General features: G+C 51.8%; 3 protein-coding genes across 3 annotated transcripts; all 3 read right to left on the bottom strand.

Annotated features, from left to right (window-relative positions):
• Nucleotides 1–3,205: 3,205 nt before the first annotated feature.
• Nucleotides 3,206–3,898, bottom strand: J4E87_003036 (uncharacterized protein; the record flags this gene model as incomplete). Its single annotated transcript, XM_049374669.1, has 1 exon — nt 3,206–3,898. The coding sequence occupies one exon, from the start codon at nt 3,896–3,898 to the stop codon at nt 3,206–3,208; it is 693 nt and encodes a 230-aa protein (XP_049235660.1).
• Nucleotides 3,899–11,743: 7,845 nt separating this feature from the next.
• On the bottom strand, nt 11,744–13,375 carry J4E87_003035 (uncharacterized protein; the record flags this gene model as incomplete). The annotated part of the gene is made up of 3 exons (XM_049374668.1): nt 11,744–12,700; nt 12,910–12,963; nt 13,370–13,375. 3 exons carry the CDS (start codon nt 13,373–13,375, stop codon nt 11,744–11,746), a joined length of 1,017 nt encoding a protein of 338 aa, XP_049235659.1.
• A 933-nt stretch (nt 13,376–14,308) lies between these two features.
• On the bottom strand, nt 14,309–17,731 carry J4E87_003034 (uncharacterized protein; the record flags this gene model as incomplete). The annotated part of the gene is made up of 3 exons (XM_049374667.1): nt 14,309–14,545; nt 14,605–17,123; nt 17,170–17,731. The coding sequence occupies 3 exons, from the start codon at nt 17,729–17,731 to the stop codon at nt 14,309–14,311; spliced, it is 3,318 nt and encodes a 1,105-aa protein (XP_049235658.1).
• Between the last annotated feature and the right edge of the window lie 477 nt (nt 17,732–18,208).

Genomic DNA, 18,208 nt, shown 5'->3' with positions numbered 1-18,208 from the left:
AACTTGATGTTGCTGCTCGTATGTCCTTACATGCTATGCAAGCACCGCGGCACAACAAGATTTTACTGCCTGGACAGACACTGTCAGCAGCATCTCAGTCTCTAGTGTCGGGGAGAACGCCGTCGATATTGTATTTCTCCGGAGACTTCCCCATCGAGGCAATCTATGGCAGGCCGTCTTCTGTCAGCTTGGAGCGGCTTCTGGAAAACGATGAGAACCACAATTTGGCCGAAGGCGGTATATTCGTCCCTTGATCGCTGTGCGTAAAGAAAGGCGTGCACAAGAGCAGGATAGTTGATGGCTGGACCGTGCGGAAGTGATGTTAACATTCGGACCGTTTTGAGGAAGGTTCAGACTACTGCGAGTTGGGAAATAATATGGTGTGGTATAATAGACCATCGGAGAGGTCCCAGGCAACGTTGTCGATATCGATCCTATGCCCAGTCTACCCAGAGTCTGCGGCCTAGTGTTTAAGTTGACAGAAACACGGGCGTCTGTTGGAGTTTGGACCTAGTGACCAACAGTGACGGGCTGTCAATAGACCACCCAGATGACGAGAAAAGAAATTCTCCAAAAGGCGCTATAATGCCGTACATAAAGTTCCGGGCAAGCTCAAAATATAGCGCCGAAGAAGCCAACGGACCGCGCCGGAGGCGTCTCCGTTAGCTGACAAGCGAAACACGGAACTTAAACTTTGGCCAGCTCACATCTTCCTGCTTTCCAGTACAATGGTCATGTGGCTACCAACCTGTCTGACGGGATTTTGGGGACTCTGTCTAAACTGATTCGTAAAGGTGTTGCGAGCACGAGGCTCTAGTCACACACGTGTCTGTGCGCCTCGTGGTAGTCTTTGCGGTGAGTATGCAGCACCAACGTGTCGCGTCTGGTGACACTGTTAGGTGCACTACTATCGCCGGACGCTTGTCAACAAGGTGGAGCCTTTCATGAAACCGTGAGAATTACAATGACACACTCGGGAACACTCATCTGGAGAGCCGGAGACCGGAGAAGACCGCCGACCTACTACTATGGTAGTCTCGAACTCAACATCCGCCACTTCGGATCGCTTACCTAGAGTGAGTTTTAAACTTTCGACGGGTGTCTTCACCAAGGTGCGACACGAGTGACGCATTTGGTATGATGTGATGGCGCCCGTCCGAAGACCCTTTAGTGGTCAGCGACGTCTGTGAAATTGAGGCTGCACTCGGTATGGCGTCGGCCTCGTTCGCTAAGGCGACAGCCGAATAAGGACTTTTAGACTCTGCTAGGTGTCTATTAGAGTTTTAAGTAGTAATGTTTAGTATATATTCTATAGAAGCAAAAGCAGCAGAACTATAAGTATAAATTCTATAATACTATAGTTACTTATTTATAAAGGTAGAAATTTTGCGTAAGTACTTAACTTCTTTTTATTACTATAAAATCTCTACTATTATTATTATATTTACTATTTACTATAGTATTTACTACTTTAATAAGTCTTTAGATCTCTAATTTTGCTATAAGCTATAGAATAAGAATAGAGGTAGAGGATAGAGAGTATATATGCAAAAGTACAATTTTGTAAGCTAAGATTTTAGCATTTTGTTACTTTGCAATCTATAGCTTAGTTAGTTATAAGCTATTAAGAATATATAATTATATTATAATTTTCTTTACTATAGTATAGGTAGACGTTAGTGTTTGTAAGATAGTTACCTTACTACTCTAAATTTTAAAAGCTTTAACTACGCTAGAGGCAGTAGCGCTAAGAACCTAAGCCTTAGCCTACCTAAAGCCTGCACCTCTATAGGATTTTAACTCTTTTAGAAATACATCTTTTTGTGTACTAGCAATAGACCTTACTCTTTTTAGACTAGCTTGTGCTGTAGGATTGTTAGTTTACTAATAAAATAGTATTTACTACTTTTACTAATTCTAATTACTCTAGTACTAATAAGTTTAAAACTATTACTATATAAGTATTAAACTCTAGCCTATACTTTAGGTAATAAGTCTAACTTATATACGCTAAGATTATTAGCTTAGTAGACGTATACATTTAATATAGAGACTTAATTATTATAATTAGTATTTATATTAGCTTTATATTTATTTTAAGTAAATTATAGTTAATATACTTAAGTAATATTAGATTACTTATACTTAAGAAGATTACTACGCTTAAAGCTCTCTATATAGATACTATTATTATACTTAATAATAAAGTTATACTTTCTATACTTAATACTAAGTTATAGTTACTTATAAGCCTAAGAAATAGAGTTTATAACTACTAAACTTACTAAGTACTTAGACTATAAGCTTAAAGAGAAAGCTAACTAGTAGATAGGTAAAAGAATAAGAGTATAGAATATATAGAGAATTTAGTAGATTATGCTGTAGAGACTAGACAAATTAATTAGTATATCCTAATGCCTAATACCTCTGAAATAATACTAGACACCTTTTAGACTCTGGAGGTGAACGTCGGCATTGCCCAGTTCGTCATGCCGTATCCGAAACTCAATTTTGATTATCGCCTGATTTCGGGGAACATAACAGTCGAGTTGCATCGATTAGTCGGTCTATGATACGTTGGGCGTAAACGTCGCATTAGGGTTCAGACGTGCCGGCTGTCTCGCCTGCGAGATCCCGAAGAGAACGGCGATTAAATGAATGTTACCACGGCTAGTACCATTCGCGTGGAAGCAGCTCCTAAGCGGCGGTTGATCCCGGCTTGTGACGGAACAACACTCGAGGGACCGTCATGATGGCAGATGTTGTAAATTTGTACGGGTATTTTGCAGCAAAGAGATGTAGTTCGATTGTCCTTGGTATCTGTGAGCAGGCACTCACAGCCACCATGTCGTTTGCTGAAAGGCGCACATGAGGTAGTACTGTACAGGATGAAAGCGACAAATATCAATCTTGATTCGATGACAGCGATGAGAATTATCCGTGAGGACAAGAGATTCTATATGCAATTTGGTGAAGACCGATGATGGACAAAGAACGAAAAGAGCTAGGGTATAACGCAGATATGTGCTCGCAAAATTGCAGAAGCTGGAAACAACCACCCAAGCGATATACATGCATCGTTGACACATGGTTGAGAAAGAATGTAAATAGAAATAAAGTGGTCGACGTGCGAGCGCAAGCCGGTTGACAATGTTATAGGCTGATCAAAGCATCAAAGCATCCTCTTCAAGGTATGGCCAATTGTCTAGGCACGGTGCTCGTATCGACGAGCCTCAGGTGGGAAAGAGTCGCGGTAAGCAGCTTGTTTAGGCGCAGGATGGTGAGGACCTGTGGTTTGCGCCTGTTGGTGCTGTGGATACTGATGAGGCTGGGTAGTATGCTGTGCAGAGTGATTTACAGGTGCAAAGGTGGATGCAGGATAGCCATGTGAGTCGTGGCTGGAAGGTGCCTCGGCGTGGTGAGGACCAACAGCTGGATGGTAGCTACTGGTTCTCCTTCGAACGTTGCGCTCTTCCTCGCGAAGTTCCTCTTCGTAGTCGTCATACGAAGCCTCTGAGCCATGTCCAGTTGTAGAAGATGGTGCGCGTGACGGTGCTACCGAAACACGCCTCAGCCGAGGCGACGGCGGTCGGGTGATGTGGCGTTCTGGATGAGCTTGCATGGCAATCGATCTCCAGTAGTCCCTCTCAGAACGGTAATACTCAGCATCCTCGTTCGAGTCGCGGACGCTCTGTTCCAATCTCGATATGCTCATGGAAGCCTCGCGCTCTTTTTCCTTCCTTCTGGCACGGAAACGTGCTGATGCGCCAGCGTTACGCCTCCTCTTCTCATCGGCGCCTTTGGATGCGGTTTGTGTTTCCACTTGGATGTTGTGCAAAGACCCGTCCTGGCTCTGGATTGTCATGAGCTGAACACTGCTCTGGTTGGATGGGGCCATGGCTATCATGCTATTGCGTTCACTCTCCATGGACACAGACCCCTGACGGGAATCGTGCACTGGGGTGTGTCTACGCATCTGGCCGTATGGTCCCTGAGTGCTGTGATTTTCGTACTGGCTCGACGCAACAGAGGCTGGCTGGCTGTAAGGTGAGTACTGTGCAATTGGACTGGCACTACCGGATTGAGGGAAGTTGACGCTTGGTCGACGGATCTCAGTACGCATCATGTTCGGCGGGGGAGTAGGAGCCGTAGGAGGGAAATAATGAGGGCGGCCGCCGGCAGGAGGTGTAGGTAAAGCCGGCTGGATTGTCATTGATTCCGTGGGACGTGTACTTGCCGTTAGAAAAGGCGATTGCTGGGCATCGATGGTGCCTGTGGGTGGATTTAACCTGCCGAGGTTGTGATTCCTGATCGACTTCTCGGGATATGGAGGTCGGATCGACGGCCGTCCCGGGGGTTGGAATGGCCTAGCATGCTGTTGTCCTTCCTGTGTGGATTGAGTGGAGTCCACACTATTGGGTCGACTGATGGAGGGCAGACTTTGCGAGTTCTGTGTATCAACGGGTGATGGCGAGTCCATCTGAGAGTTGCTACGCTTCAGACTTCGTTGCTGTTCCACCAACTCGGCTTGGGGATTCAGAATAGAGTGGACTCCGAAAGGGTTCCCATATCTTCGATCCGAGGGCGTGGGTGGGGTCCTGGAAAGATGGCGAAGAGGTGGCAGGGAAACGGGAGGGTTTGCCGGAGCTTCTCGCGGGCTCCTATAGGGTGGCTGCATTGGAGGATAAGACTGGATGGGCGACATCTGTGGGGTTGTTCGCGCTGAACGGGTTTCTCCTGCCGGTGGGTTTGACATGGAATAGATATCGTCAGAGCCCCCTTGGCCGCCCTGACCCGACCATGGGCCGTCGGGCTTTGGATCGTTGTGGTACGGCGGAGTTAACGAGTTCTGAAAACGTCGTGGATAATGAGGGAGAGGGGCCCTGATAGCGGGGAGAGTCTGAGTAGCCAGGGTGACAACGTTGGTTGGGTCGCCTAGAAGACAACCCAAGATGCGTGGAGGTAATGTAGTGTCGAGGGAGGCGAAAAGGATGGTGGATCAGACAATGTGGTGGCAGTCCCAACGGTGTAGTGGCAGCACGAGGCGTGGATGGGTTTCCTAGTAGGGCAGTTGAGGCAGTGTGGGGCTGACGGCCATGCTATACTGGGAGTAAGCGACCAAGGCTGCAGGAACGAGGACTGGAGATCGGTAGCAAAGTGAAGCGATGAGGAAATGAAGCTGCGAGGCAACGTCGGGGGAACTGGTAAAGAGTCTGGGGGTCGAGATCTGTCACGCCCGCAATCGGCACAGGTCGCGCCAGGACCGGGTGTGATATAAGAATTTGCGGTGTAATAGTCGGAGGATGGCTGGCCGGGCAGCAAACCATCGAGGGTGCATTGTGCCCCTGTCGCGCCTGGTCCATGTTGCGCGAGGAAGGGCAGCAAGTACATCATGCCTTGTCGGCGGCTTTGACGACGCGCTAGGCGGTGCCTTGGGCTTGCTGGGATACGCTGGCAAGCTACTTGCGCACGTCTTGCGCGCTACTGCATGTTCGACAGTGAAGATACGCGGAAGCGGAATACACACTAAGCCCCCCACCGCAACAACGCGCAGCTGGCGGCCAAGTAACGACGTCGAGGTGGCCTGCTGGCCCAAACTGACACAAGCGCACTTTGGCGGCCGCGCCCTGCAGCCCCCAGCACTGACCTGCGGGAGACTGTCCGGAAAGACGTCCTGTCATCTCATCTGCAGCTTGCCGGCGGCCCTCCTGCACCTCCATGGCGAGCCGTGGCTGGCTCGCACGCATGTCCTCGACCGCTGCTAGGGCCGGTCAGGCCAGCGGTTGCGGTAGCAGCGTGTGCGTGATGCGCACGACCGTGTCTCATCATGTGCCCCAGGCTATCCTTCCCTTGCCGCTCGCTGTGCAATGAATTGTGCACCTCATTTTGCTTTGTTGAGCCGCCTTATTGGCTGCCCGTCGCGCATTTAAAATCCCCGACGCTTGCCTCAGCGCTGCATATGCCTCGCGCGCTACGCACTGCACAAAAGGCGAGCCACAGCGTTGCATCATTGTGGCCCAAGACATCGATAGGAGCACTGGGCGCCTCGTTGCTTCAGTGGGTTGCTTCTTGTCCAGTACACCTGCATTTCCGCGGCCAGCACCACTAACGTCTCGGGACGGTCAGCGGCGGCAACGCCTCGTCTCGCTGCGGATGACAGAAGAAATTAGCATGCCCACGCCATGCAGCCACCGAGGAGCGATCGCTTCCGCCTTGGAAAACGTGCGTGTCGATAACGTGCATGTGGACGTGTTGCAGTGGCCATGTGGGGGTAGCAGCAGCTTGATGAGACGGCATGATAGAGATCTCGGTCGGTTGATTTGTATGACGAGCCTCTGAAACTCGATCGAATCAGTAACAAGGGAGGCCCTCGCCCTGCCGTCGCGATAATACTAATCGATATCGCCAGGGTTTGGGTGACAGTTCCCCGCGCTGTCGTGGGGGTGATTAGCTTGTGGAGCTGCAGATGTGTCCCAGCACGAGACTTGTGATCGGACAGATCGTCAGTGATCAGTTTCCATACACAAGTCAGTCCTGTATTGCGCAATTTGCGGCATCCTCTGTGCGAGTACTTTTGTGCAACGTAGCGTGGAGTTTGCGCCAGGCGAAACAGATCAGTAGGTTGGGCTTCAATTGCGTACCCCTGTCACATTGCCAATCACGTCAGGTGTCGGCCTTTTGATCCTTTTGATCCCACATGCGCACGCCGGTTAGAACAAGGCTAGCTCAAGTTTCGTTGCGACTGGTAGCTGGCGTTAATCCATGTACATTTCCTGCTTCTCGAACCTTTTCCATGACAATTCATTCCCAGAGGACCGGTAACGGCGTACACGTTGCAGGACCTGAGACGATCTCAATGCCGCGCATGTCATTCCTTCTGGAGGCGCATCGAGATGGACTGGACACTTGCGAGCAGCTGAAAAGTATATGTACCCCGAGTACGAGCGCATCAAACTCTGTGAAAGCCGTGTGCGGTTGCCGGCATGTTTGGGCAGTCTTTGAAGATCTGGAGCTTCTAGTGAGCCCTCGTGCGCGCTGACTTTGAGAGACAGGAGCAGTAGCTGGAGTCAGGGCAGCCTGCCTCGGCGCAAGCTGGACGCCCTCGTGAGGGCCTTGCTCAGGGATTTCCACCAAAAGCGTCATAGCTTGCGACCAACAGCGTGGTCCACACGGCGCCACTGATGGATCTCAGCCATCGGTTGGTTGATCCTCTCCACCAGTTTCCGGCTCCAGACTGTCGGTTGCGCAGCCAAGGCGATAGTTCAGGGGAGACCGCACCAGATTGTGAGGTCACGTCACACCTTCTGAGCTAATCACGGTCTATGTACACCGCACAGCCGCGAGAAGCGTTGGTTCCTGTTCCAAAATGCCGGACGGTATCGCCAGATCAACTTAGAGGATTGATTCAGACGAGATGGAGTGGTTGACTGACTCGTAGTCTCGGTGCAGTTCACGAGTTGGTACATCGCGTGTCCGGTGAAGCTGGGTACTCTCTGTGCCCACTTTTCAGTTTCCCAACCCCACTCACTGCCACATACAATAGCGGCGGCACAACTGCCGCTGCCCTCCGCGGGCGTGTCGACATCAAATTGCCTTGGTTGACGTGTTGTGAAGCTCCAGCATAGGGAAGTGGCGGCACGCGCGTGCTCGTCGCAGCGATGGATGCATCGGCACTTGGCCAATCCTCCACGAAGCTTCGCTTGGGCAGGCGTCCAGTTGTGTCGAAGTGGAAGGGAGACCCTGATGGAGGCATCGAACGAGTGAACAGTCCGCGGATGCATTTTGACATAGAACGCACGGCCCAAGCTTCTGCACGGGCGTTTGGGCCTCTCCAATGCGCCTGCCCAGCTCTGCTCAGCAATCACAACAAGACGAACGACGTTGCTATCATGTTACAGATCCTCACAGTATACATAAACCTCCGCCACAGATGAAGGCGGCATGTATGCAACATAAGCGAGATCCGTCCTGCAACCAACTGAACGGGCCTGCGGCACTCTTTTGTTTGGCCTTGCTACACAGCTTTCCTGCGCTTGCAACGCTTCGCAACCCCTTGTTGACGCCATGATCCGTAATTTAAGTTGCCCCGAGACAACGTCAAAATGAACAAACAATACCGGACATCTGTGGCAGATTCGTGTCGAAGCATGCATTGCGGGACTCGCTTCAGACGTTCTTTGTTACACGAGCAAACACCCACAACCGAGAACACTTTCAGCCGCCTGCACGAGGCCCAGTATCGCCAGTTCATTACTCGTATCGGCTTATATTATCAGTTGTATATCCCGGAAGCGGGAGATGACGTTTCTTACCCTGCAACGCATAACATATGAGGCGGGGGCTAATGTATACAGGTACCAAACGGGTTGCTTGATGCTCGATCGGAAATCCCTTTGTCTCTGCAATCTCGAACGGCCCTCTGGCTCGGTCTACATCGCCGCCAACCACTACAGTGAGCAAAACAATAGATGCCACCTCGAGACCTTGCCTGGGCAAACATGGGTTGGTGACTCGCTAAACTATCTTCTGCGTCAGGCTCACCACCCTGCACACCAACCCGCGCCTCCTGATTGTCCTTCTGATCACGATGTCTCTTTTCTTGCGCAAGCGCATATTCTTCGGATGCCTTTGCCAGCCAGTGTGCGGACCGGCTCAGATCGAGACATGACAGCGTCGACTACCAAGGCGTAGATCGGTAGATACAGTACGGCATTCAGGTGACAAAATGATGACCTTATCGTTGTCGAAGCAAGTCGCGGAGTATCGATCGCACACCACAGCTCCCTTTCGAAGGACGCGATACCAACACAAACAACCGTTTGCTCGTCCCAATCTCCTTTTGACTCATTATACACTAAGGCTGATGCAACACTCTTGGTAGCAAAAGATTGCATGCAGGTCAACTACAGTACACAGTAACGTTGTGATAAGGCCTACTTGGAGTCGACTCATGCATGCAAGATACTTGATCGACATTAGCAGATCAGTACTCCGAACTGCCCTGCACCCTGAACAAACGCTAGATGCTGCATAAAAGTTCCGGATAGCCGTGGTCGGCCTGACCGTGATGGCCGGTGCTTACTAGTCTCACGACCCTGTTCACGACGAATCGGTCAGCGATGATCTTTCGGCCCTATTCAACAATATTCGCGTCTCCGAGAGTACGGTAACAGCTCCCCCAGATCGAGCTGCTTGTTCTGTCGACCGACATGAACATGGGGATCGAACTTTGTCCTTTCTTGACTTTCGCATCTCGTTAGGATTTTCTTATCGAGATCAATACGAGATGCTTCAATGAGATCACACGTCAACAATTCCCTACACGAGAAAGATTCAGTAACGAGGACTCAGACCCTGCTTCTGAATTTTCATCGCTTCACGTCTCATAAAAACCCCTACCGTTTGTTTAAGCCACCGCTTAATGACCCCAACCGCACCTGAGTCAGCGCTTGGGTGGGACACCGACGGCGATGGCAAGAACCTAGCAATGAGTTCTCAACATTCACCAGCATCCAAGTTAGGTACACCTCCGTACTGAGAGGCTACTGAGAGGACGCGAATCCGACCACTAACTAGGTATCTTCCGTATCTCTCTCATTCGGTGGGGCATAATCTATTTGTCATGTCCGATCTCATGCAAAGCAAACAACCTCCATCCCAACTCAAGACCTGCAGCTGATCTGGCACGAGATAATTCACGCATGTACGCCAAATGTAGGTGTAACACCCGAAAGTGATGATCAAGGAGGGGGATATAGCACCAACACAACGGCTTCCTATCCATTTCGGGGTGGATGGACAAATTGCACTGGATGACTTTCCTTGGTCGAACATCCCATGTGAAAGTTCCACAGATCACACAGGTCTTCACAATCAAGGGCAGTCTGTCACGTTGGATAGGAACTCGCCGATGCAGTTGCACACCAGAGCGGCACAGCATCCCTCGTTCACTCCTCCTCAACCCGTATCCACAAAATTCGTCATCAGGGTCCTCGGAACGAATTCCTTCTCGTCAAACCGTTACGACATCCTCCACTCCACTCCACTACACAGACTCCTCGATCCTCAATCCTCAATCCTTGGATCTCTACTAGCCTGTATACGTTTGTCTCGCGTCACGTCAAGCCACACGTATAAGCGGCAGGTATACACGCTACATAAGCGAGAAGCGCGCAGGATGGGCTTCGGCGAAGACAATGCACATCACCCCAAACTGCCATGTCCCATCGTGACGAAGATTGCACATCTACCATGCTTCGAGACTGGAATCGCTAGAAATCGCTCACCCTCCAGCAAGCGATTGGAGGAAAGTCCCACCTTGACCGAATACGCGAACTGTGCCGCAAATCCCTTGAGCAAGGAGACCTCTCCATCGAGAAATTCGCTACCCAAGAACCGGTCTGTCCATACACACACACACATACAATGGCCTTATACAAACAGGCCCCTTCCAAAGGGCTGATATGACGACCGGGGGTTAGCGTTATGCATAGACGCGCGCTTCCTATCAGCATCTCGCGATCCCCGCGCTTCCTCCCATCCTTCCATCCTTCGAATCCTTCCAAGCCCTGTTTTCATGGTCTTGGGGGGTACGTACGTTGCCGCGTCAAGCGACGTGCAGCTCCTATTCCTCCGGTGAGGTGTATGCAGGTAACGCTCATATGCACGCGATATGTGTGGCCGCCACAGGCCTATCCTTTCCTTCGATCGGCTGTGGGTGCCGGAACGTGTCGAAGCCATGCTTTCAAACGTCCCGCTGTGCGGATCTCTTCATCGGGATGTGAGGCTTGCTCCTCGCCTACCCTAGGCGGTGGGATGGTCGTGGTCAGGCTGGTTGCTTCCGATGAGGACGCGAGAGATGGTCACGGTCAAAGGAGCGTGGAGACTACTGCGCCGCAGACATACGTGTCGGGCTGAGGACTGGGTTGGGTACTTCCTTGTTGTGGTAAGGACAGCGCAATGTAAATGTCACCTGCGAGCTGTCACGTCTGCGTTGGGAAATTCGCGCCGCATGACTAGTTCAAAAGAGATATATGGCACTGTCTGCTATGTGCATCAGAGCAAGGTTCGAGGGTGGTGGTCTGGGGGTAAAGCTCCTAGATCCCTTAGACCCGGGAGTCGGAAGATCGCATTCGTCCCAGTTGGGCGAGAAGCTGACTGAAAGGGTGACTATGTTATGATAAAATGCGAGATAATGCCTATTCGGTGAGTGTAGTTAACAGCATCCTATACCACAGTGAGCTTAACCCAAACGGTCTCGTTGGGCTCCACTGCTGCTCTCAGCTTGCTTCACTGTCGCAGCTACAGCTACCATAGGATGGCGTTAAGGCCGCAGGTTTTCGGATCGTCTATTGTTCGTCGTTCTCTCTGTTTCCAAGGCGATGTTATGGTGGTATTGCAAGGGTAAGCGATAACGTCTTGATCTCCACCGGTCGTTAACTCCTTCTTCGCCCAGACTTAGCTTAGCGTACTGCGATCGAGTGACCTCAGTTGCATCTTGAATCCTTTCGTATCTGCATATCTTCTATATCATGCAGGTATCATCATATCGGTCATGTTGCATCAAGGAGTGATTACTGATCGGTGATCTCGTATGTAGGCGATTTCGATCATCTAGGGCTTGGGAGTAGGCCATATTCCAGATACTTCCGATGGCGATCTACATCTGCTATGTCGGGAAAGAAGCATCGCTTCGAGATGTGTTGCTCACGCCCATCCATCTATGTAGCACTTCCACACCATCCTACTCTGCAACAACCTTCCCGCTCTCCTTTCCGCCCTCAACAGCCGCTCCACCCTTGAACTTGAACCTTTTCAACCCCCGCACACCAACATTGATCTTGAAACAACTGCCTGCATGCTCATCAACCGGTCCTCCATTCTCTCCGCTTGTACCGCCAGAGCTAGTAATGAATAGCTCTTCGCCAACAAAGCAAGGGCACGTAGGTTGGCTGGTAGGCACCTTGATCTCCGCCACAACCTCACCTTGCGGCGAGATTCTCAGTACATGCCATCCGCCGTGAAGAGCAGTCCACATGTAGCCCTCCTCATCAAGGCAGTGACCATCCGGCACAGCACCCTTTCCGTAGCGCTCATCCTCTGGCATGGTGAAGTACGGACGCTTGTTGCTAATCTCGCCTGTCTTGGGGTCAAAGTCGAACTGCCAGATAGTTTTCGTAGGGCTGTCGGCAAAGTACATGGTATCGTCCTTCTTGTTCCACGTCGTCCCGTTGGGGATCACGATGTTGCTCATTGGGCGATCGAGACTGCCATCGGGGTTTAACCGGAACACGGCGCCGTCCTCGCGCCACTCAGACACCATGGGGTCAAACATGAAGCCGCACCAGAAGCGGCCTGCAGAGTCGACAGCGCCGTCATTGCCGCGGAAGTTTTCATGCTTGTTAGCTGAGATTTCATCCTCAGACCAGACTTTCTTGACCCATCGGTATTCGCCGGTTTGCTTGTTGGCGATGCCGTAGCCGTATTTGCCGCCGAAGATGAACTCGGTGTCGTTGCCTTCAATGTCTGCGGTAGCGCATACACATATGTCGTAGTCCTTGACAGTAGTCAGGCTGGAGGGGCCTTTGGCCACGTCCACGCGGAGTAGCTTCTTCTTTTCAATGTCCATGAAGCGAATTGTGTTTGTTTCCTCTTCCCAGAATGGGCCTTCGCCTAGGGAGTAGTATGTCTTGAGCCATGGCTGGGCAATTGTTAGTGAGTGAATTCCTCTTGAAAATGGGAATGAGTGTCGCGCCGCTCTTATGCGTCCCAGGAGCGACAGGCCAAACATAAAGGGTAGTGTTGCGATGCTCAAGACGCGGCTGTATGACCTCAGCGGGGCTGGGCCACCCAAGTACCCCTCCTACGCCACCTCGAGGAAGGCACCCCAAGCAAACCAAATCCACGTACCTCTGTAATCTTATACTTCTTGATTCCAGACATTGCTGCAAAAGTCTCTGGGGCCTGGTTTGATGTAGGAGTGTCGCTCTCTTCGGCCTTTTGTTGGCTGCTGGCTTGTTGATGTTGTAGTGTATTGTTGTTCTTTCCCGAAGCGCCCGTCACGGCGGCCCTCATCGAGGACCACAATTTGGATAGCGTCGCTCCCATTTTCCGTTATGACGTCCCGATGAGCCGCCAATGAGGCTAGGAAGACCGTTGCTCTTGCTCCACTGTTTTTTTAGACAGCTCCCGCGTTGAGTACACCTTCCGCTTCAGCGCGATGATGCAACGTATGTCAATGTCTGTGAGTAGTAGGGAGAATTGAAGAGTCGCAGAGTATTAACGCTATTAGACGTGGAGCAAGCAAGAAATGTTTCCATTAATCACGGAGCTGAGGAGTACATATGTTGGGTACTGCACTGCACTGCACTGACATCTTGCACCACCTCAAAGGGTCGCTGCCGTTCGTGCGGTTGCCCTGAGGCGCGCCCTGACCTCCGTTGCGCATTTCAGCAGGAGCATTGTCTGGCAGAAACGGGTACAGAAGCAGTATAGTGAGCGGTATTGCTCAGTGTTGATGAAATGTAGCGTTTGATGAGGCGATGATAACGGTATTTCGCCGGCTCATCGGTCCGCCACCGCCTACAGGAAGAAGCTCGTTTGACGATGCTGCGGGAGTGTTGTATCTTTGTTCCGGCTGAACTGGGCTAATCTCGACACGGCTGCCGTTGTCACGCGTCTTCTGGAACTTCATGTGGAAGATTTCGATTGATTACTGAGGGGCGTATCGCTTGTAGGTGATCTGGCCTGTTTGTCTACCTCCAGCGTTTTGCACATGTCTACGGAATTGGGGGGTTGGAGGTGCCACGCGGGAGGACCTGCGGTACCTATCTGCCTCCAACGAAAAGTCTGTCAGCATCAATCTAAAGTCGGCCTTTTCTCCGTTTCGCTCGACATCCTGACACCAACAAGCCCAGGTTCGATGAGCATCATGTTGTCAATGCATTGGCGAGTGTTCTTAACGAATACCAACATCGGAAGTCCTCTTGCGCTCGACCGAGATTGCAGGTAACGGTTGAGACGCATGTACATCTATCCGAAGCAGCAGTGGACTGATCATACATCCGTGCTGCTTCAGCATGACGTCGAGACACCATGAGGGAGATCGCAAGACTGTAGCATGTGCTGCGGACGTGGAACTCGTCATCTGCACATGATCAATGTGTACTCTGCTGTCTGCTATCCAATAAAAAAAAAGGGTCCCAATGACCAAACGCCATATATGCAAGTCGAATTCTATGCGCCTTCCACCTATCCCCTAGATAAAAAGAAAAGAAAAAGGTTCAAACGGCACTTTCCAAGCCTACAACTACCTCTTCTCCACGAGCAACAAATGCATAGCCGCATACGCCAGCACCACAAACGCACCGGCAAACACACCCAGCCCAATACAATCCTTCCACAGCGCCTGCGTGTTGAAACCAAACGAGCTGAGGATAGCGGAGCCAGGGACTTCAATGTCGAGGCCGTATTTGTGGTCGATGAGGGAGAGGTATTTGACTTCGTTGACGATGAGGCCTTCGAAGGCGTAGTGGAAGATTGAGAGCTGGGAAGCATATGTTAGCAAGAAACGACTTATAGGTAGAATGGGAAAATTGGGCTTACCGATTGCAGCCACTTGGCTATAGCAGGAATACTCTCTTTGTTGAGAAAGAAGCCAGAGAAGAGAAGACTGAATAGCATGACTAGCACGCCGATCAGGTTGGCGACGCCTGAGTTGCGGAATACAATTCCGATGAACAGGAAGATGGCTGCGGCTGCGAGGTTGAACAGGACGAGGAAGAGGGTGAACTTGAGGAAGTTGGGCCATGCGGGGATAAGGCCAGTCATGGGGTACACGATGATACCGAGGATGATGGGTGGAAGTAGGCGCAGGGGAATGATGTCGAAGATGACCTTGGCGGCGAAGTAGGCGGGTGGGGAATAGTAGCCCTTGGCACGCTCGCGGGTGAAGAGGAGTCTTTCGGGAGCGAAGACGGTGAGGATGGTCAAGCTGCTGAAGCCGAAGAGCGACAAGACGAACAAGAATAGACCGAGACGGTTCTGGAAACCCTTGATGTCGTCTGTGAGACCGTAAAAGAGGAAACCGAGGAAAACGGCAAGGACAATGGCGATGGCGTAGTGGGTAAGCATGAGCATAGGGTTGCGGTAAAGGTTGCGCCAGGTTCGTCGGGACAAGATTCTGAACTGGCCAAAGAGACCAACCTTCCTGAAGCCCTTGAGCTTTCCTGCGGCAACGAAACCATTTGGTTGTTGTACTCCGTTGGTGCCGTTGGCTTGGTTTGCGCTGGCTACCGAGCTAGCGATGTCGTCGCGGATTCTAGCTGCAATGTCGGAGGATGCGTAGGCGTTGATCAGGAGGTCAAGGTTGGTTCCAGTGGCGCCGTTGGCAGGAGGCGGGAGCTCATCAGGGTCTTCGAGTATTTGAGGGGGCACGCCACCTTGTTGACGAGTGAGCTTCATCCATTGGGCCTTGATAGCGCCTCGGCGATCGTAGGGAGCTTCGTCATCAGTCTTGGGGGACATCGCACCGTCGTTAACAGAAGCAGTGTTCTTCTTCCTCGTGAAAAGCTCGCGTTCTTGCTGCTGCTTGATAGATGTCCTCCTCTTGCTCTTGGGTCGCAGTATGCTGGAATTGCTGGGACTACCAGCAATGTCTCGTTCAAGCTCCGACGTGTTGATGCTAGGAATGGACTTGACCGCGATTGCACTGCTTGCGCTTGTAGTGAGTCCGTCGCGGTTGAGATCACGGTTGAAGAGTGAGCTGTCTTCGTCGATGGGCTTCCGTGCTGTGCTCGCGTGCATGGTAAGATCCACGATGTAATCGGCAATGTTGAAACCAGGTGGGCAGGTGTAACCGAGCTCGTCGAAGTAGTTCTGGCAGTTCTCGAATGGTCCAGAGTAGACAGCTCTGCCCTTCGCAAGCAGTATCAGTTGGTCGAAAAGAGCGACAATGTTGGAGCGTGGCTGGTGAATAGTGAAGACGACAGTTCGGTTATAGTTCTTGACCAGGTTGACAAGGCACTCGACCACGTTGAAAGCATTATAGGCGTCCAGGCCACTTGTGGGCTCGTCCAAGAAGAGGATGCTGGGCGAGGTAACAAGTTCGCAGGCAATACCGACACGACGCTTCTCACCACCGGAAATTCCACGACCGCTTTCCTCAGAGCCAATCTTCTGGTTGCGAATGTGGTAGATACCGAGTTGACGTTCAACGTCTTCTACCTTTTGCTCCTTGGAAATGCGACTCATCTCTTTGGGCAGGCGCAACAATGCAGAGTCGAGAATCGTCTCGTGAACAGTCAAGGTAGGCAAAAGGGTGTCTTCCTGGTCGACGAAACCAATCACGCTTCTGAACTCGTCGTCGCGGACCTTTTCGCCATTGATGTAGAAATCGCCGCTATCGGTTCCAATCTTCTTCTTGCGGGCCAGAATATCAAGGAAGGTAGTCTTTCCAGCACCTGAGGCACCCATGATGGCCAAGAGCTCTCCGGGGTGGACAGCACCAGAGATGCCAGACAGAATCTGCTTTCCTTTCAGGTTGTAGGCGACGTTCTCGAAGAGGAAGGAGGCTGGCTTGTGGTCGGCGAGCAACTTCGCATCCTCGTCCTCCTCATCGTCCGACAGGTGGATGGGACCGTATCGATGGCTCTCAGCGCGGTGGGTGATGTACCAGATGGCCAAGATAGCCGCCACGATGAACAGTGCGATTCCTGCAATGACGCCAGCGATCAATGGAGTGTTGATCTTCTTGATGGGTCTCTCGTAACCTGGCACTTCAGTCTGGTACAGACACTCGCCGGTGTCACATTGTAGGAAGATGCTTTCGTCGCCGAAGATGCTCGAGATCAGGTCGTTCATGGCAGGCTCTGAAAAGATGCTTCCACTGTCTTTGCTGTTGATAGCTGAGATGCCTCTGAATTCAGCAGGACCCTTGATGGACTCCTTCAAGAAGTCGCCAATGTCAACAGAGCCATCCTCTCCACAGAGCATCCTGTCAGGGACACATTCGCACTTGATGTTCTCGCACCGGTATTTCGTGATGTTGCGGTCGGATTCGGCGGTGAAATGGGAGGAGCACGTGTCGAGGGCGCAGTAGAAGGATTCCCTTTGGTCGACCCAGACTGCGATGGTTAGCTCTGAATGAAGGGTGGAGCGTATGGAGCTTACATTGAAAGTTGCATTCCTCTGACTCGGCATTGCAAGAGAAGGTCGCCTGCGGTTTCTTCTCCTTCAACGTGTCGAGGATCTTTCTGTTGGTAATGTCGCAGATCTGGAAGTTCTCCTTGACCAGCTGGCCGTCCTTGTAGCAGACGCCGCCCTCTCCATCCGGCATCATGGCGTTGCAGGCATCGTTGGTCTGGCAGACGTTGCAGTTGATGCCAGACCAGCCCTCTGAGCATTCGCACTCCTTTGCGCCTCCGCGTGGTGAGCGGTTCTTGCCATCGGGCAGGGCGCCGCAGAGGGGCTCTGAGCAGTCCTCGCCTCCAAATCCGGGTCCACAGTTACATCTCCCGTTCGCTTTGCTGCAGTCGGCAAACTGCTTGCACTTGAAGTCTTCCAGGTTGCAGTTGAAGCATGGCGGACAGCCATCGGGTCGGTCGCCGTAGATGGAGAAGAGATCCTGTGGCGAATCGGCGAGGGTGTAGTTGGCGAACGTCTTGTGGGCCGTCGCTGTCGATGCCAGGCCCAGCAAGGCGGCCAGCGACGTCGCCCAGGTCGGTTGGCGCATCGCGTCTTGTTTGCGGCGCGGGACGAGCTATGCGATACCTAGGTAGCTATCTAGATTGTCGTGTGTCTGCTTCTTTCGAGAGTAACGTGACGAGACGGAAGGTGACTGTCAAAGTCAAAGGAACGACAGGAGCTGGGCAGCTCGCGATGGTGACGAGGGACAACAGGTAGCAACGGGTGGCCAGATGATGGCAGTGCTGCTATCATCGGCCTGCGGCGACGCTGATTCGTGGAGGCTGGCCTGTCTCCAGCCAAGCACCATGGCGGACCGCTAGACCGAGGCACACGCCAACAGGTGATGCAGGCAACATGGTCTTCGTCATCATCGATATCTCGCACAGCATGCAGAAGAGCATTCATGGATATACATCACGCGACTAGCAGCCTCGTCTCTAGCAACGCGACGATCAACGTGATCGCGCGACATCAGCGGCGACGCGCTCTTGCCAGCCCAACCTAGCCGTCGGAGCGCTCTAGC

The sequence above is a fragment of the Alternaria ethzedia genome (genome assembly GCF_023757985.1).
Source record: "Alternaria ethzedia strain BMP 0044 chromosome Unknown scaffold_5, whole genome shotgun sequence".
Lineage (NCBI taxonomy): Eukaryota > Fungi > Ascomycota > Dothideomycetes > Pleosporales > Pleosporaceae > Alternaria > Alternaria ethzedia.
This window is presented reverse-complemented; position numbering and strand designations above follow the sequence as displayed.